The sequence below is a fragment of the Notechis scutatus genome, chromosome 2 (assembly GCF_049901735.1).
Source record: "Notechis scutatus isolate UNSWTSFEM ecotype Mainland chromosome 2, rNotScu1.2, whole genome shotgun sequence".
In the NCBI taxonomy this organism is placed as follows: domain Eukaryota; kingdom Metazoa; phylum Chordata; class Lepidosauria; order Squamata; family Elapidae; genus Notechis; species Notechis scutatus.
In genome coordinates this window covers 127,098,076-127,118,333 of record NC_142010.1, presented here as the reverse complement: position 1 = coordinate 127,118,333, position 20,258 = coordinate 127,098,076, and the positions used below count along the sequence as shown (strand labels likewise).

Below are 20,258 nucleotides of genomic sequence, written 5' to 3'. Positions count from 1 at the left end.
GTGGGGGAATCGGCTCCAGAATTGAACAGGGGGCTTCTGGTTAGGACCTTTGTGGCTCTTTGAGTGTTTAAGGTTGCTGACTCCTGCCCTACCCACTGCTGCCGGTCCATGGAGCCAGAAAGGTTGGGGACCGCTGTTCTAGAGGAGAGGCACTTCTGTGATCCTTCCCACAATGTCCCATTACAGATGGAGAACTTCAGCAGGCATTCTATGGTTGCTCAGATGGATAGGCAGAATCTATCTGGGAAAAATAGTATGTTAGAAGGCAAGTGGGTAAGGAATAATCAATGTTTTGAATTGCACTCAGAAGCATACTAGCAACCAGTGCAGCCCCTGTAGCAGTAATAGTGTTAAATGATAGGAATACAACAACTCCCTGGACATACAGAGCATGGCGTCATATGCTAGTTGAGGTTTCTGGATTGTCTTTAAGGACAGCCCCGAGTAAAGTATAATATATTAAGTGAATGAGGTCAATTAATGAGGTCTCCTAGATGTTGAGTTCCCCTTCTTGCTCATTGCTGTTGTTATCCTCCACCTCATCTCTGGCCTTCTGCTCTGTATAATTTATAATCTCCCAGACTGACACTGTGAGCCACACCTTCAGGAAAATGCTGGCATTTGTATCGGTTGATCTGTGACTTAAGTCTATTCAGATACACGATTCCAGGTTGAGTGCTGAATTACCGTAACCTTAGATAAGTGGTTTGAATTCCTGGAATACGACCTTGAGCGGCAATTTTCCCTTTGCTTTCCTTCCTTCAGTTTTCCCAGATTCCAAATCCTATGGGACTGTAGAGCCAGTGGGAAAGGAGACACCCGGCACTTCCTGGGAGAGAGCCAAAGGGAGTGAGGTCTCTGTCATGCTCACCGTGTCTGCAGCTGCTGCCAAGGTATGAAGTGAGCAACGAAAGTCGTCTTTTGAGCCTTGGGAATTATAGTCCAAGATATTTGAAGGCCATGAGTTGGCAAGAGTTGCTGTATCTTAGGCATGATAAAGTCCTCATGAAGTGACTTATCTGCCTTGTTTGTCTCAGAGCCCTATCAACTATTCCTGAACCATGATCCATTTTCCACATTTGGTAGAAATGCAAGAAGTCTCTAGTTTTGTTTTGTGCCATAGCCATCGCCTATTCTGACAGCTCCTCCTGAGTCGGAGAACATCTTTTATTGTTGCTACTTTTCTGGGTCTCATTACTAAACAGCTGTCAAGCACTTGGCAGGTGTTCAGGTTGATGTGTCCTCCACATCGACAAGAATGTGCTGACATTCTTCGGTCACAAAATGGATCCTTTAAACAAAAAATTTATTTGGTGATTAGGCTATGCTAAAGGGCTTGGGGAGGGGGGTGTTTCCATTTCTCAATCTGCCGAAAATGCTTTTCCTGACCATTCCCATCGTCTTCTCCAGAACCTGAACGGTGTCATGGTGGCAGTGGCAGAGCTTTTGAGCATGAAGATCCCCAGTTCTTATGAAGTGCTGTTTCCAGAGCGAAATGTCACCGGTGAACCCAGGAAAGGTGAAACTGATGCACAAAGTGAGTATTCTAGTCACGATGGCCTCTTGGCAGTACATCTTTTTCGGGGGTTTTTTTCCGGTCTTGTCTTTTATTGGTCCCTGTTTCTCTATCCCAACTTTCTTAGGTAAAGAGAAGCCGGTTGTTTCAAAGGGCCCCGAAGGAGGACCGGAGTGGCTGAAACAGTTTGACGCCATGTTGCCTGGCTACAGTCTCAAGAATGAACTGGACATCTTAACTTTGCTCAAACAGGTAAAGGAGGAGCTGGGAGCTTCTTTTTTTTTAAATTTCCTTTGTTACTGAACTACTTGCAATAAGCTTATTTGAAAGAAAATTGTTCGAGTTTTTGGCGTAATTCTTCTTCCTTTTTCATGTAAGAATAGATTACAGATTATCACCAGAACCTCATATTTTGTTACTATTTTGTTCAAATTAGGGGAAAAAAAAGATCTTGAGAGAAGATAATGATACTTTACAACAGAGCCACATCCCCCCATTTCATCTTTTGCACCCTATTGAGAGAAGATGTTGATTACCTCGAATAGAGCTTGTGATCTTTCACAGACTTGGTTGCTTTCAGGGGGGAGAACTCCTATTTCCTCTCTGAGGACACCCCTGCTCTCCTCCCATGACATTCAGCAAGTTCCCCTAGACAGCCATCTCTCTTAACCAAACTCTGAAGAAGAAGGGAAAAAAAGGGAATGTCAAATTTCTGATAGCCAACTGCCTTTGGTGGTGATGGAATAGTGCTCATGTTAAAACCAGATGTTGTGCTGGGAGGATGTCTACGACTATCAAGCAAATTGGCTGGTAGCCTTAGTTGCTTCTTTTTCAAAGAAGTTTGTGATAGAATCTCTAGCTAGAGTGGGAGGAAAAGTGAAAAAAAAACTATCAAGCTTGGAGTCCTTGCAGGGAAGGAAGGCACAGAGGCCAGACCCCAGCCCACCCCTCCCTTAGAATTCCTGAAGCCTTTATCGGATGGCTCCCAAGAGAGTGTAGTCAAGTCTGGCAAGATTCTTGTAAATGGTCAAGCAGAATAAAGAAGCAACTCTGATCAGCTGATAGAGGTGTTCCGGTTCTGAGTACCTGATAAGTTTCTTGTTTCCCCTCTTTAGGAGACTTCCGTTCCAGAAAAAGCTGCTCAACACTGCTACATCAACAACGTTGCCAATCTGGATGTCCGGCAACTTTTGATGCTTCCTGAAGAACCGTCTCCTCCCCTGTCCCCGTTTGCACCCTCTCCGCCAAGCCCACCCAAGGTTCCCGAGCCGCCGCCTGAGCCCGAAGCACCCCCTGCACCCGTGGCCTCCCCTCCGCCCTCATCTCCTAAAGAAGAAGCTCCTCAGTCTCCCCCTAAAGCCAAGCCTCGCTCCAGGCCCCTGGAAGAGAATGAGGAGAGCAAGCCAAGGCTAAAAAAGTGGAAAGGGGTGCGTTGGAAACGATTGCGCTTCCTCATTACCATTCAGAAGGGTGGTACCAAGCGTGACGGGGAGAGGGAGATTGCGGAGTTCATCGAGCGCTTGGCGACCACTCTTCGGCCCGAGAAAGTGCCACGTGATTTACGGAAGTGCTGCTTTTGCCACGAGGAAGGAGATGGGGCCACAGATGGGCCAGCCCGCCTCCTTAATCTTGATCTGGACTTGTGGGTGCACCTCAACTGTGCCCTCTGGTCCACGGAGGTTTACGAGACTCAGGGTGGGGCCCTCATTAACGTGGAAGTGGCGCTGCACCGGGGCCTGCTCACCAAATGCTCACTTTGCCAGAAGACCGGTGCCACTAACAGTTGCAACCGTATCCGCTGCCCCAACGTCTATCACTTTGCTTGTGCTATCCGTGCCAAGTGCATGTTCTTCAAGGACAAGACGATGCTGTGCCCCCTGCACAAGCTCAAGGGTCCCTGCGACCAGGAGCTCAGCACCTTCACTGTCTTCCGGCGGGTTTACATCGAGCGGGACGAGGTCAAGCAGATCGCCAGCATCATCCAGCGCGGGGAGCGCCTCCACATGTTCCGAGTGGGAGGCCTGGTCTTCCATGCCATAGGGCAGCTCTTGCCCCACCAGATGGCAGACTTTCACAGCGCCACGGCACTCTACCCTGTGGGCTACGAGGCCACCCGCATCTACTGGAGTTTGCGGACCAACAACCGGCGTTGCTGCTACCGCTGTACCATTTGCGAGAACAACGGCCGGCCCGAGTTTGTGGTTCAAGTGATGGAGCATGGTTTGGAGGATTTGGTCTTCACAGATTCCTCGCCACAGGGTAGAGATCAGCTTGGGCTCCGTTGTCATGAGTGTGTTGGTTGTGAGCTTTTGGAGTAGGGCCAGAATTCTTCCTCTAAGATCCCGAGGGTCTTAATATTGTGCCGGGTTGACTTGTGAAAATCCACTTCCTCTGCGCAGAATTAATTCTTTGAAAAGCACAGCAGCTGAAGGCGTATGTTAAGATCAGTCTGTTTTCTGACCCATTGAGCTTATTTCATATTTGAAAGTAGGAGGGAGACTTTTGGACCCTGCACAGCTCAGCAGAGACCTCCAAAGATGTCCTCTTGGGTAGCCTGTAAAATGAATAACACTTTAAAATAGTTGCTACATGGTAAATCATGCTTGTCAGCCAGTCTTTAAAAGTGGCTTGGAAAAAGTGGTTTTTCATGTTTTCGGTCTAAAAAGAGCATAGGGAGGAGGAGGGAGGTTAGTTTTTCAAGATCAGGAAGACAAGGGAATAATACATTGGCACATAGAGGTAGTTCAGACTAGAGCAGGGGTGTCAAACTCGCGGCCCACGGGCCGGATGCATCACGTGCTGGCCACGCCCACCTCCGATTTAGCTAAGGGGGGGGAGTCGCAATATGTCACATGATGATAACGTGACACCGTGAGTTTGACACCCCTGGACTAGAGTGACCATTTCTTTGTAAAGTATCTATGGAAATAACAATCTGTGCCATCCTCGTTTCTTTGGCCCAGGCCTGAGGCCTGTGTATACAGACCTTCAGCCTTCTGACAAGGGGATGAGGGCATGGCAAGCTCCCTGAAGGAACTTTTGGTGAGGGTGGCGGCAAGACTGAGAACTTACTGGGGCTGGAACAGTACAGGTAGTCCTCAACGTACGACCACAATTGAGCCCAGAATTTCTGTTGCTAAGCAAACCAGCTGCTGAGTGAATTTTGCCCCATTTTACTTTTTTTTTTTTTTGCCACCGTTGTTAAGTGGATCGCTGAAGCAGTTAAGTCAGTAACACGATTGTGAATTGAATCTGGCTTCCCCACTGACTTTGCTTGTCAGAACTTCGCAAAAGGAGATCACATGACCCCAAGACACTGCAGTCATCATAAATACATGCCGGTTGCAGAGTGTCGGAATTTTCATCCAATGACTAGGGGGATGCTACAACGGTTGTAAGTGTGAAGTATGGACATAAGTCACTTTTTTTCAGTGGCGTTATAACTTTAAACCAGGTGTGTCCAACCTTGGTAGCGTTAAGCCTGGAGGACTAACTCCCAGACTCCCAGCCAGCTTTGCTGGCTGGGGTATTCTGGGAGTTGAAGTCCTCCAGGCTTAACGTTACCAAGGTTGGACACCCCTGCTTTAAACGGTCACTAAAGGGATTTTTGTGAGTCGAAGACTACATGTATTTGCTGATATGGGAGCAATCTTTTCCCCAAGCCTAAACAAGCAAACAAACAATCCCCACCCAAATTAAAAGAGAGGTAACTAGTGCTTATGCTTTTTCTTTCTCTCTTTACTCTTTCCCAATTGAGAAGGAAGGTCACTTCCCCACCAGAAGGACACATACTCCCAGTTGAGAAGCATAGCTGTATATTCATACATATCAAACCGTTGTTCCCTTTTGGGGTCGGTTCATTTCCCAGAGAACAGGTTTCCTTAAAAGTAAAACAGCTTTCACTCAACGTTCCAAATTTTTGGTCTTGTTCATGTCAGTAAACAGTACCTATTCCATTTCTACAGTTAGAAGACACGGTATAAATTATACGAGCATCCAGATCGTTCTTGTTTAATGACGGCTCACTCGTTCAAAATTACAACCGCACTATATGAACGGTACTAAATGACCAGTCCTCGAAGTTCTGGTTGTCCCAGCATCCCTGCAGTCATGTGATCAAATCTGGATGCCTAGCAACCGACTCCCCCCTTTCAACAGTTGCAACATCCAAGGGTTACATGATCACCATTTGTGACCTTCTATGTCCGCTTCCCATAAGCAAAGTCAACTGGGAAGCTGGAAGGGAAGGTTGCAAGTTGCTCTGGTAAATCGCATGCACTCTCCCTCACCTGGCAACAGCCAACCCACCTATGCTCCTGTTGTGCCTCGTTGGCATCTGCTCACACTCCCCCCCCCCATCTGCAGCCACTTACCTGCCTGTCAGCCTGCTTGTGAGTCACCTGGCGCTCATTTAATGACTTGTCATCCTTGCTCAACAACAGTCACGGGGAGTGCAGTGATGAAGTCATTGTGCTTTACGGCCGCATCAACTTAGCAATGGAAATTCCAGTCCCAATTTACCATTGTTAACTGAAGGACTACCTGTACTCTTTACATCAGGTGGAGTGTTAATATTGAGATACAGAAAATAGGTAATAAGTAGAACAAATTGTTTTGGTGGAACAAACGCAGGGTGGATGCCTCTCGGCATGGACATTATAAGACAAGCCTTTTGCCCAATTCTGCCCTGTTGTCAGTCAGTTTTTAGGGAGCTGGTGGCATGTATCTACTTAGCAGTTATTGAAGGATGCCTAATGCACGTTTGTGCCATCTCTAGTTATTGCATTTTTATGCCTGAATTCCTGAACATTGTTTGAAACTATAGATGATTGTGTATATGGCCAAGCATTTTGATATATTTGGAATCTGGTTTCTGATTCTCTCCCTCAGCCAATGTGTACTTCACTGTCTCAGATGAATGAACATGTCTCGTCTTCAATTCTTCTTCCTTTTTCCTCTCTTGTAACAGCCGTCTGGAACCGCATCATCGAACCGGTGGCTATGATGCGCAAGGAAGCTGACATGCTGCGACTTTTCCCTGAGTATCTAAAGGGAGAAGAGCTCTTTGGCTTGACAGTGCATGCTGTTCTGCGCATCGCGGAGTCCGTATGTACCAAATGCAAGAAATAGAAACCCTGAATCAGGAAGTAAAACTGGTGCCAGCAGCCCAAATCTTGACAGGAAATGATCTAATCCTAAGGGGGATCGTTCAACTCTTTTATGACCGGCTCAAATCTAACAACTAAATCAGACTGAGGATATATCCTGCCTTCTGTGTGGGCAGACTGATGAATAGGGATGTTCCCATGACTGTCATGGAGACCGGGAAATGCCAAGTTAACAACAATCTTGGCATGGATATTGACACCCCCCCAAAAAAAAAAAAAAAAAGACTACAACTACCACCTCTAGGATTTTCCTGGCCATTTTTCAGGAATAAAGCTGTGAAGTAGAGTAGGTGGTAGATTAGCAGCATCTAAAATTTATCTATGTGACCCATCACTAGATATAGGCCACTCAGATTCTAACCCTAAGAAAAAAGAACTAGCAAGACTGATAGTCTTTATGGACCATAGTAACTCCTCATTCATAAGTCCTCCAGTCTCTATTGACAGAGAACTTGGTGGCAGAACAGACTAACTTTCTATTACAAGTCTACCAAGACACATGGTCTTATTTAGCAAGCATGCTTGGTATAGTGTAAAGCAGATAATATTAATTTTGAATAAACTACCGTGTTGCCGGCGTATAAGGCGACTGGGCGTATAAGACGAGCCCCCAACATTTCCACTCAAAATATAGTTTTGTTATATACTCGCCGTATAAGACGCAGCCCCCCACTTGGAGGCATGTTTTTCAGGGCAAAAAAGTCATCTCATACGCCAGCAAATACGGTAAGTTGTAACACTTGGGGTATTCTGGATATAATTCTTGATTGACACCCCCGCCCCTTTCCCCCAAACTTACAAAGCCACCAAAATGCTTTAGAGAGGCAGCTTCGCCTTTCTCAGGCTGGCACTCAATTCCTCTCCCTTTCTTTGTGACAGCCCCGGTGCGTGCCATCGGGACTCAAGGGTGGGGATGGACAGCTGCCAACTCTCTCTCTCTCTCTCTCTCTCTCTCTCTGTGTGTGTGTGTGTGTGTGTGTGTGTGGAGGGTAATTCCGGCTATCTCTGGCCTCCGTTCGGTTTAAAGTCGCTTGGCCGGTTCCCAAGTCGCAGCGCGCTGGCGGGAGCGGCGCGGGTGGCAGCTCGGTGCAGGGGAGCGGATCTTTCTCTCTTAGCGAGGAGGGGACAAGAGGAGGGACGGGACGGGACAGGGGGCGGGAGGAGGTCCTCGCCTTCTTCCACCGCCCACCGGACCCTTTTCTTCTCAAGGGGACCCTGGAAAGCAGCTCGGGGCCGGGTGGCCCTGCCCAGCGGGGTCCCATCAGGAACTTCCCGAGGACACCCCCTGCCCCAAGCACAGCCCTCCCGGTCTTTCAAAGAGGAGGGAGAAGCGGGAGGAGCAAATGCCGCCCCCGCCCCGCTGCCCAGAAGGAGGGCGCCACAGTCCACCCCCACCACCTTCTCCCTCCCACTCCCCGGGCCATTACGCGGCTCGGGGCTGGCTGGGCGGCGGCCCGCCAGAGACCTTCCCGCTCCACCCCCACCCCACCTCCAGATTGGCCTCCAGCGCCCGAGCCGGCGCGGAGGGGGAGGAGGAGGAAGAGACTCTGGCTGGGCTTGAAGGGGCTTCGCAAGTTGCGGAGCCCGCCCCGTCGCTCTTGCACCGAGTGACAACGTATTTACCGGCGTATAAGGCGACCCCCCACTTGGAGGCATGTTTTCAGGGCAAAAAAGTCGTCTTATACGCCGGCAAATACGGTATATGTTTTCTTGGCTTATAGTAACAAACTGAAGATGCCTTAAAATTAAGTCCTATCCTTGCTCCCTCTTTCAGTGGGGTCCACTCAATTAATGTGTCATCTTGGTAATGTTTTATTTGTCACAAAAGGGACCTTACACTCTCCGCGAGATGCTCTCATTGCTGTGTATAGGTTGATCCACAGCTCATAAAAAGTTTAATAAAAAGCCACAGTCCCAGAAATACAGCCTACAGCATGCTTCCCAGTTGATGCTGATAAACTGATTAAGAAGGACACCAGTTCTGGAAGTGAGGCTGCTATCATATTGATATCCCCTTGAATGTTACGCTCTGGGAACAGATTTGCTTTAGTGGGCTCATGTGAGGGACTGGCTTACTCTCCATTCATACCGTGTTTTCTCCAGGAGCCCTGGCAAGATTATATAACTCTCCTCTATTGTTTTTCCATACCGACCACCCTGTGGGATAGATTAAGGTGACAGTGAGTCACAAATAGTTACCGAGTCAGCCACTCTAATTAAGGGTAGACTTGACTCTGGGTCTTCCTATGTCAGCACCAGGAGGAAGGACTGTTCATGCAGTAGAAATATTGATGATGTAGTCCATTCAATTGTGTCCGATCCTCAGAGATTCTATGGATCAGCTCACTAGACATTTTCCAGTCTTAGATGGCTTCTGCTTATTGTTTTATGTTTGGTTTTGATGGTGTCTAGCCACTGTGTCTTTTCTTTTTATCACTTTCTGAGCTTTACTGCCTTTTAAGTGAAACTCCCCCCCACCCCACCCCGCCAAATCTTCTTCTCTTCCCAGCTGCCTGGTGTAGAGAGCTGCCAGAATTACCTGTTTCGCTATGGACGTCATCCACTCATGGAGCTGCCACTCATGATCAATCCCACCGGTTGCGCTCGATCAGAACCCAAAATCCTTACACACTACAAACGGTGAGTGAACGTCATTTATGTTGCTCCATCTTCAGTGAAGAACCCGCGTTGAGATATCAAGTTGAGAGAGTCAAATGTATGCAGAAGATTCTGGGACAGAATCCTATTTGATAGGAAAGAGCATAGCCAGCCACTTGTGATTTGAAACAAGGGAGCTTCCTGTGCTGTTTTTGTGGCCCTGTTGTAATGGCAAGAGGAGCCACTTGAGAAGCTTTGCAAAGCGAAGAATGAATCCGGTATTTCTTACCTTTTCTTCCAAATCTGGGGTACAACCGCATCTAAAATACCGTGTTCGGTTCCAATCACCACCTTTGAAAAGGGATGTAGTACAGCTATAAAAGAGGACAACCAAAATGTTTAAAGGAAGCAAAGATTTTCTTTATTAAAAAAAAAAAAAGAAGCTAAAACATTGGGTCTGTTCAGGTTAGGAAGAGGTGACATACTGTGTACAAAGCCATGAATGATATATAGGAAAATTACAGGGATATATGTTTCTTTTGTTACAGTCAATATATTAATACCAAGTGAAACTTATTAGGAGATTTAGAGTAGGTGAAAGAGGGCAAGTAGTGCAAAATTAAAGTTGTGGAATTCATTGGGCCAAGATGTGGTGAGTGACCTCTAACTTAAATCAGGGGTCCCCAGTCCCTGGTCTGTGGATGCGCACCAGTCCGCAAAATGCCAGAAACCGCTCAGCACAAACAAGCAAAGCCCCATCTGAGGGATGCAGGCAGCAGGTGATATCACACCCTCTCCGGTCTGCGGGGGGAAAAATATTTCCATGGAACTGGTTGCTGGTGCCCAAAAAGTTGGGGGCAGTTGACTTGGATGATTTTATAAGGACTGGATAAAGTCATAATGTTTGAAGATTCGTCTTCCAGCTGTGTGATGCGATGTAAGCAAATTCTAGATGGTTTTGTTAGGGTTAAGGGTTGAGTTGTTCTTTTAAACTATATACCTATTTTAACAGTTTATGGTTTAAAGGTCTTTTTTCCACCTGGAAACAGCAAAGAACTTTGTCAATTAATTTCAGCAATTAGGATCCGAAGAAGTTAAGTTCTACATACCCAACACAGTCCCAATGGTAGTTGCATCGCAAAATCTCTGTATTTTATCCTAAGTCTTCACTACTTTTACTGATGGGCTTCGTATCATTTGTTTTTCTCCCCTCTCCCCCTATGTAATTTGAAGGCCCCACACTCTGAACAGCACCAGCATGTCCAAAGCTTACCAGAGTACATTTACAGGTGAAACAAACACACCCTATAGCAAGCAGTTTGTGCACTCCAAGTCCTCACAGTATCGCCGTCTCAAGACCGAATGGAAGAACAATGTGTACCTGGCCCGATCCCGCATCCAGGGGCTTGGGCTTTATGCTGCCAAGGATCTTGAGAAGCACACAATGGTTATTGAATACATTGGCACCATCATCCGGAACGAGGTTGCTAATAGGCGGGAGAAGATCTATGAGGAGCAGGTAAGGGGTGGAATAAGGACTCTGTACTGGAATATAGTTGGGCTAAGGAAATAGAAACATCCACTTCTAATTACAGGAAGGATGGGTGGCCTTCGCTTGGGTAATAGGTCTTTGTAGACAAGTATTTCCTGTGGCAACATTAAGACATGTGGACTTCAAGTCCCAGAATTCCCAATCCAGCATGGATGACTCAGGAATCCTGGGAGTTGAAGTCAACACATCTTAAAGTTGCCAAGGTGGGGAAACCGTGTTATAAAGGGCATTCTAGGCTAACATTTATAGTGAGAAAGTTACTTGGCTTAGTTATTGCTTATGAAGAGGCCTCCATCAGAATCAGATTCTGATTGGATATTTGGTATTTCTAGATCTCTGATTGCCACCGGACTTGGATAATTCTCTCCCTGAGTTCTGTTCTGTCCTTTAATTGGGGAAGAATAGTTTACAATAAAGATGTATAAGTCATTATCACATGAGTGGCGTCGGTCCATGCCATCAAAACCCTATATCATTCTGTAGATTCATTCATTCTACAAAAAAGGAAGCAGCTGCATTTTTTGGGTGTGCTATTTCTTCTGAAGCTTTTCTATATTCTTTCATTGCAACATTTGCAATTTTAAGCTAGGCAAAGTTTTGAAGTGGGTGCTTGCAGGCTTTTAGCTTACCCAGATTCTGTTTTGAAAGAACTCGTATTTTGCTTGTGAGGAAATGTGCAGTGCACTGCTTTCTGAAGGTGAAGAAACCAGCCTGTTTCTGTCTGTTTACATTTCCATGTGGTTATCTACCAAGTGTGTTCTAATTTTTGCCATATTCACATGGTAAAAGTATACACAGATAGTCCTTGCTCACTTGTCATTCTTTCAGCAACCATTTGAAGTTACGATGGTGCTGAAAAAGAACACTTAGAACCAGTCCTTGAAGGTCCAGTTGTCACAGCACCCATGCAGTCACATACAGGTAGCCCTTGATTTAGGAGCACAATTAAACCCCTAATTTTTGTTGCTAAGTGAGGAACTTGTTAAGTGAATTTTGCCCCATTTTACAACCTTTCTTGCCACAATTGTCAAACAGCCAGTCCCAGGTGCTGCACCTACCTGGGTCTTGCAAGCCACCTGGAACTAATTCAACGACCTACAGTCCTCGCTTAGTAATGGCAACGGGGAGTGCCGCTGCTGAGTGATGTGGTCACATGATATTGCAGATTATAACTGTGTTGCAACTGAAATTCTAGTCCCAGTTACCATCTGTAATCAAGAATTACCTGTATACATTGATGTTTCTTCAGCCAGTGGATGAATACATTTCAATCTAAATATTTTGGTGCTGGATGTGGATGAAGTCAGCTGATGTTAAGAGTTTTTCAAAAGAGAGCGATCTCATGCTTGTCCCCTAGCATTTGTACTACCAAAGCAGTTAATCTAAATTCAGCTGAAATTGATGGTAAATCTGCGAAGCATGAAGGAAACATGAAACTTGCTGTATAATTTCTCTTTTCATGCTTTTCCAGAACCGAGGCATCTACATGTTCCGTATCAATAATGAGCATGTGATCGATGCCACCCTAACAGGTGGCCCTGCCAGGTGAGTGAATTTGAATTTATAAGTATCCATTTACAAAATTAAAAGTTATTAGCTTTGTCGATCCATTTAAAGGCTTCATTGATTTTAAACGGGAATAGTTTCTTTACTCCTCAAGTCCTCATTTGAAATATAGGGAAAGCAAATTAGGTAAAGTTAGGTAAACCCTTGCATGATTTTCCTTCTTCATCCCCTCCAAGGTACATTAATCATTCCTGTGCACCGAATTGTGTGGCTGAGGTTGTGACTTTTGACAAGGAAGACAAGATCATCATCATCTCAAGTCGCCGAATACCCAAAGGAGAGGAGGTGAATATTGCACTATTGTACACACAAAGACAGCACAAAAATGAACTTGCAGGTAGTCCTTGATCTACGACAGCAACCGATTCTGTCAGCAATCCGTTCCCAGTTATGACTGCATTGAACAAATGGCAATCAAGTCAGAAGTACAGCTGGTTGCCAGGCGCCTCGCGAACACATGATTGCAACTTTTCCTGCTGACTTCTCTAGAAGTCAGTGGAGATGCTGGCAGGGAAGTCACGTGTTCCTGGGGCAAGCCTCCCCCATCTGCACTCCTGCCACAACAGCTATTAACGCACCCCCAGGCACTCGCCCTGATTTGCGCTGCAACTCTCGTATGCTGCTGTGAACCCTTTCCTTGACCCCTCATGCAACCCCTCACACCTCTTGGGCATCCCCTTGCATCCTCCCCGACCCAGGTGACATCTCTCACACCTTTGCACACCCTTCCTGACAATCCGACCCAAGCTGCACCCCTCATGCATCCATTCTGTATTTTGCCTCTCATCCTTGCACCTTCCCTGCCTATGCAACTCCTCTCAGGCACACCCTTGCACACACTCCCTGGCCCACTCCAACTCTTCCCCTTGTCTCTTGCATACCCTCCCCAACCTGTGCGGTGCCTCTTGCACCTTCTCCCTCTCCCTCACCTTTCCCTGCACCCCCACACCTCCCCCCACACCCCTTTGTTCTATCCCTCACCTGGCAGCAACCAGTTACCGGTCAGTGGACTTGGCGCTTATGACTTCCAGCCGACTTCCCCACTGCCTCTGGAAGTTGCCTCATCAAACTATTGTGGGATTCAGTTAACAATGGCAACCAGGACTGCAGGGCTTGCCGTCACTAAGCGATACAGTTATGCTCTACAACTACATCATTTAGTGATGGAAATGCCATTGTAAGTGGAGGACTGTCTATATGGTGCACAATTTCTCTTAAAACGTTACAAGGAAAATGCCTGACTGATAATAAAAGGTTAGATTTCATGTTGTAGTACACTTTGAGCGTATTTACTTAGAACGTTGTATTTTTTATCTTATTCTTGTTCAACTCAAGCTAGAACATACAGGCTTCCAGTGATCTCTCACTTATATATTGACAAAACTGATCTGCTAAGCTTCAACAAATTTTCTACATTATGTTCCCTTACTATTATGCTTTGGAGAAAGTTTTCTGCCTTTCTCCTGTAATGAATCCATTGCTTTAAAATGGTAAGTGCCATATGTCTCCTAAATGAGGAAGAGAGTACACGTTAAAAAAAAAAAGTTACAGCTTATTTCATTTTGGTTTTAATGCTGCACAAAGGCTTTACTTGGCTTGCCTAATCTGGACAATGGGGCTATGAATATCTCGTTTTTACGTGTTTGCATTTGATCCTTTCCTTGTCTGTACCAATGCCTGACAGGTGTTTGTATACAGTCATATGAAAAAGAAAATACGTCCATTGAAATATTGGGATTTTTTTCAACATCTTAGGTATTCCTTGAGTTACGACCATTTGTTCAGCAACCATTCAAAGTTACCATCACACTGAACAAAACAAACTTGAGCCCAGTCCCTGAAGTTACAGCTGTTGCAGCACCCCAGGGGCCATGTGATCAAAATTTGGTTGCTTGACAGCCTGCCTGCCGTTACGACTGAGGGATGTTTTGACTCCCCCAGTTCTGCATAGCTGAAGGAGAAGTCTTGGGACTTCAGCAGCCTCAGCTGGCCACCCCTGACCCCAGACCTCAGCTCCACTGCCCTCACCCCAAAGGAAGGGCCACCTCAGGCTCTGTGCCACGGCCAGCAGTCATGCTGCAAAGCCAATTCCCCCATTGTCTTCGCTTGGTGGTGGAAGCCAGCTTGGAAGGACATTGTGATGACCCAGAGTGGGATACAAAATAAACACAGTCATAAAAACAGGTGAAGCCCCTTTTATTCCTTCTCTTTGCTTCAAAGCTCCAAATATCCTTGACTGGAGACAAAAAACTCCCCCACAAGCATTTACGAAAAAGAGGAAATGCCGTTTAAACTAAAAATGCCTATAAATTATAAAGAGTTAAAAACAACACAAACCACACTGAAGCAATTAAGGGAACCAGGCAAGATAAGGGCTTGAAGACGTCCACAGATATCGTAACACACACTGAGAAGGACGCCAAACTCAAGAGAGGAACGACAGACTAGAGATACTTCCACGCTTTGTTTCCAGCACTGGCCCATACGCATGTCCGTCCTTTTAACCAGTTCTCACAGCTGCAGCCCATGAAGAGGATCAAGGCCCTTTCCTCCCCCGTAGACCATGACATTCACGATCTCTCCCTTATCCTCTCCTCCCTGCATGCCCTAGGATGGAGAGGGGATGGGCCTGGGTCCTCCTCTGACTGCCCAGCCAGCCTCTGCCCTTCCCCAGCCTCCTCCACAACCTCCAGAGCCACACTTCCACTTCCTGTTGGCTGTTCCTCCTCTCCCTAGGAGTCAGTCTCCACCAGGGGCATGACACACATGACCCTGGGACACAGTGCGCCTATCATAAGCACATGCTGGCTGTCAAGCACCTGAATTTTGATCATGCAACTGCAGGGATGCTACGACGGTCGTAAGTGTGACAACCAGCCTTAAGTCATTTTTTTTTTCAATGCTGTTGTAACTTTGAACGGTTCAAAGTTAACAATGGCACTGAAAAAAAAATGACCTGTGACCGTTTTTTCACCCTTGCTGACCATAGCAGCATTTCCCGTGGCCACGTGATCAAAATTCATCCGCTTGGCAACAGATTCATATTTATTGTGATGGTTGCAGGGTCCCGGGGGTCATGTGGTCCCATTTTACGACCTTCCGACAAGCAAAAGTCAATGGGGGAAGCCAGATTCACTTAACAACCGGGTTACTAACTTAACAACTGTAGCGATTGACTGAACAGCTGTGGCAAGAAAGTTGATCAGATAGAGCATAATTCCCTTTACATACGTTTCGCTTAGCAAGAGAAATGTTGGGCTCAGTTGTGGTCATTAAGTCAAGGGCCACCTGCATTATAAGTGGTCCCAGAAAAAAAAAGGGGGGGCCGAATTAAGCCCGAGTTACCCTGTTCTCGTTTCTTTCTCCTGCAGCTGACATACGATTACCAGTTTGACTTTGAAGATGATCAGCACAAAATCCCGTGCCATTGTGGAGCCTGGAACTGCAGGAAGTGGATGAATTAGCCTCCAGGGGCTCTTTGACGAGGCAGAGGCCAACCTGATAGCCTGGCACAGGTGGTGCCCTCGGCTGAGCGAGAGAGGCCTTTCCTGCCAACTCTCCCAACCAGCCAGCATGGCCGAGAGTCACCCCAGGAAAGCATGATTGGAACCTGCCATCCCAACATGCTCGTGGGGTAGCCGGGACCCAGATTTCAAAAGGGGGCGATGTCAGCCTGCCCGCCCCTGCAAGCCAATATTGTTGGTGGTTTACATCGAGTTGGTTCTTTTGGCAGTTGGGTTCGGTTGCCTCCTGCTTCTTGACAAGGCAAACCGACTTTTCCCCCAACAAAAAGGCAGCCGCCGCTAGCAACTCCACCCGGGGTGGGGAAACGGATAAACTGGAACTCAGGGTTTTCTTTTTAGTATTTTTCTTTTTGCGGGCAAAATGGGGGTCCTTCTACCCCGGTGCACCTGTATATAATGGACTATCTGAAATATACTGCGGTGGGGTGGTGGGGGAGAGCCCTGGGGCATTCTGCCTAGCAGAGCCGGGGAAAGAGGGCTGCAGCATGGCTAGGGAAGAATTTGTAGGGTTCCCCCCCACCCCACCCCCTTTGTGTGTGTGCGTGTTGGACGCAAGAAGAATTTTAAAAAAGAACCCCTAATCTCTATTGCTTGCTAATCTACCAAGGTAACAAGAGACTTCAAAGAGACTTGTTTTAGCTTGACAATCCACTTTCCAGAGCACCTCCCTCTGGATTTTCTTTACTTTTTGGGTGTTGGATTTAAACTTTGTGTGTGAGTGCGGGTGTACATACGTGTGCTTTTCGGAATCGGTCTGTTTCCGAGAGAAAGCAGGCGCTGCCTGGCAGGAATTGGAAACAGAACGTCCCCGTCTCTAGCCCTGCCCCCCCCCCCCCCCCCCGTCCCGAAATCTTCCATGTGCGAGGAGCATCTGCACTTGAACCTACCTCATTTGAAGCGTTAGATTTTGGTGTCTTTTTTCCCCCCTCTCCCCTCCCTCTCTCTAATGTGAGCCCCTCGCTGTGCCGCCCTTCTTTCTGAGTCCCCCGAACACGGAGAGCCACAGTTGCCCTGTCATCCGTGGGAAATGATTTGGAGGGGAGGGGAGAAATGTCTTCTTCTGGACTTTGCCTTTTCTCCTCTTCTCTCTTCCTTTCCCCCCCTCCCCCCCCCCCGCAACCCCAGGTATAGCCCTCAGTCTCCTGGACCTCTTTGGAGGCTGAACCGCAGAGCTCTGGGAACCCCCATCCATCAACAGAAGAGCCGGACGCACTGCAAAACGAGGTGGCTTGACTATGCCAAGGAGGAGAGAGAACTTCAGGTCACCTGAGACCACACCCAGCAGAGCTGCTTGGTTGGTAGACCCAGACCCGAGAAACCCTTTTTGCCTGTGGGCCGGAAGAGGGAAATGCCCATGGAATTAAGAAGGCCCGGGGTTAGCCTTGGCGAACTCTTTGACAGTGTCAGGTGGCGGAGAGCTGGTTCGCAGTGAGACTCGTCCCCTCCGGTAAAGAAGCAGTCGGTTCCCTCTCTCCTCTCCCCCCGATCAACTTGCTGCTCTGAAGGCTCACCGTGTGGATGCGTGCGCGTGTGGATGTATAATTATGTCTGTGTATATAAACAGAGGAGATTGAGAGATGTGGGCACATTGCAGAGTTTGGGATTATTTATCTATTTATATAAATAAATAAATATATATAAATATATATATAAATATATAAATATATTGTGTATATATTTGAAATAGCATGGGGAGCAGGACGCCCTGCCTGCAGGGTTATCTTCTGGACTGCTGGGTGGATCTCTGCAGAACCTTCCCCGCCCTCCCCCCTCCATTGGGTGGGATGGGAACTTCGGGAGAGAGAATGAGAGAGAGAGAGAGAGATACACTTGTTTTATTTGCAGAATTTCGGGTAGGAAGCATGTAAAGAGCTTGTTTCTATGCTTCCTATGTGTATACATATATATATTTTCCTTTTTTAAAAAATAAGAAGAAGAAAAAAATCAATTTATAACCAGTATCTAAAGAGCCATCTGCCCAGCAGCATCTCCCTCCCCCCCTTATAGGGAAATTTCTTATTAACCGAAGGCAAACTATGGGCATTATACAGGTGAGACAGTCAGAAATGCGTTTTCACCATTTAAAATATGTGTTCTCCCTGCTGTTGAACGAAACTTTGGAAGACTGCTGTACCCTTGAACTGAAGTTGATGTGCAAGAGGAGCAAATGTTGTCAGAGGGTCTTGATGGAGGAGGCTCTCTCGACTGACAATATTACCATTCAGATCGTTTAACGCACAATTACACCACTTCCCTTCTCCGGTTTCTAAACACACACATCCTCCAATACGCCTATAAGAGTGGCATCTTAACCGACCACAGTTCACAGATGATCAATCAGACAGTGCAGAGAGAACGTGTGCATAGTCGAAGTCAGAGGAAGGACAAGAGGGGGGTTTTAAAATCAGGGTTAGCATGCAAAAGTGTCTTTAAAAAAAAAAAAAAAACTTGTGGCAAGATGAGAACCATGTTCTTGAGTGCAAAGCTGCTTCTGCAAAACCAATCTATGACGGTTACAAAACAGTAGGAGGTAATGACAGATTATTAAAGTAATTAAAACTGTATATAAGATGACATTTGTGTAGAGAAGGGGGGAATTTTTATCATTTACAAAACCACTGGACGTTGTTTTAAAAATAAAGGTTTGAGTTAAAGCCAGTATACATTTTTTTGTCTCTTTGGATTTTGTTTTTGTGTGTCTTTCCATTAATTTGGAAGGAAGGCTGTAAAGATGTAAAAAAATAAATAAATTTTAAAGAATTGCTACAAAGGTTTAAAAGCTTGAGAGAGATTTTAAAGATGATAAAATGACTGAATATAATAGATTGTCAAGATTTTTTGGGATGACGGTTAGAGTTTAAGATAATTCTGTAGATTTTAGCTGATGAAGAAAAAGACTTTACGATTTTTAATTTTTATATAAACTATAACCTGGTCTTGAAGCTAAAAAATTTTTTAAAGTTCTCTGCCTGTATAACCGCATTTGACGCCTTGTCCCATACATCTGTTTACAGTTGCACATATTATATATATTAAGTTTTAACCCTTTTATGAACCCAAATAATCACTTTTTTAAAAATAAAGTGTGGACTTTGTGAGGAATAATATTTTGTGTTGGGGATTTTGTTACTTTGTGTGTGTGAGTTCTGTATAGCAAAGTTATCTTTCATAATGAAAGAACTGAAAAGAAAATAGACCTATTCCTTAAAAATCATAAATAAAATCAAAAAATCAAAAATCAAACCCCATCCTTGCTCCTTCCTTGTTCTGTATTTGGTATAGTTTTAAAATAGATACAGTTTGGGTTCAAAGATGAAAAAAATATTTTTCTCATGATTGCTTTTTTGAGGCTTTGTAAATTTGAGATTTTTTTTTCCAAAAATGCTAAATGACAAGTTTGATTTTCTATGCCTAATATGTGCCGGTGGAAAATAGACTCACATCTGATGTTAAATACAGGTAAGTTATTTTCTTACTAGTTCTCTTTCAGTCAGGAGAGCACATCAAGAGCAGGCCTGATTTGCCAATAAACATGTATTTGGAGCAATATCCAAGTTTGGTGGCCAGTCAGCGGGCACTTCCTGTTATTTCCTACTATTTGGTGTAAAAAACAAACCCTGGGATGGCCTAGTTGCCAGTTGAATGAGAGCCATCATGAATGTTTGAATGTTTAATTTTAGTTTAATTTCTCTGCTGGGCTGCCAGTGCCTAATCATCTGTAACAGTGATCACTGCTGGGTTAATTGACACTGCCCCTATTCCCTCTGTTGAAGCAAGAGTGCACAGAGTGCAGCAAGATTAGTAAGACTTAATGCTTAAGGACAGTCAGGAAATTAATTTAAAATAGAGATGTCCTTCAACCTCACCATTATAGGGCCGCTGTTTTTGGTGATCACCTTTGAAATAGTTTTCTGCATTTCTAGCACTATTTTCTTGTACAAAATAGTTTTAGCACCACAAGTACTTTTTGGGTGAGGGAATTTAAGCTAGCTGTGCAAAGAGTTCGTTAGAGCCAGAATAATCAGACATACATGGATTAAGATTTGTGGGCTACTTGGTACTCTCTGAACTTGTTTGCTTGCAGATGTTTAGTTATCCAACTAGGTACGTCTTTGGTGTTAGAAAGGGGAGGGGCTTGCTCTCTGTTTATAAATAGTAGCTTGCCCTGTCAGTATTGGTCAGGCAGTGTTTTCTTCTTGGTGGTTCTTTGATTACACTATTGTTTATACTGCTTGATGGTTGTTGCTGCTTGGGTGGGGAAGGGAGCAAGGGATTGTAAGACTGGTTGGCAAACTGTCACAGAATATTGAAAATAAAAACCCCGGGTGCTGTAG

General features: G+C 45.7%; 1 protein-coding gene across 11 annotated transcripts in view; it reads left to right on the top strand.

Annotated features, from left to right (window-relative positions):
• KMT2D (lysine methyltransferase 2D) overlaps positions 1 to 19,029 on the top strand; it is a 113,509-nt gene extending 94,480 nt beyond the window's left edge. For all 11 annotated transcript variants that reach the window (XM_087956140.1, XM_087956138.1, XM_087956135.1 and 8 more), the window contains 10 exons: positions 766 to 893; positions 1,411 to 1,537; positions 1,644 to 1,768; positions 2,632 to 3,775; positions 6,486 to 6,622; positions 9,194 to 9,324; positions 10,516 to 10,801; positions 12,306 to 12,379; positions 12,577 to 12,685; positions 15,772 to 19,029. In XM_087956140.1, coding sequence (XP_087812266.1) covers positions 766 to 893; positions 1,411 to 1,537; positions 1,644 to 1,768; positions 2,632 to 3,775; positions 6,486 to 6,622; positions 9,194 to 9,324; positions 10,516 to 10,801; positions 12,306 to 12,379; positions 12,577 to 12,685; positions 15,772 to 15,864 — 2,354 coding nt within the window. In that variant the 3' untranslated portion in view covers positions 15,865 to 19,029. The remainder of the gene's footprint in view (positions 1 to 765; positions 894 to 1,410; positions 1,538 to 1,643; positions 1,769 to 2,631; positions 3,776 to 6,485; positions 6,623 to 9,193; positions 9,325 to 10,515; positions 10,802 to 12,305; positions 12,380 to 12,576; positions 12,686 to 15,771) is intronic.
• Positions 19,030 to 20,258: the final 1,229 nt, after the last annotated feature.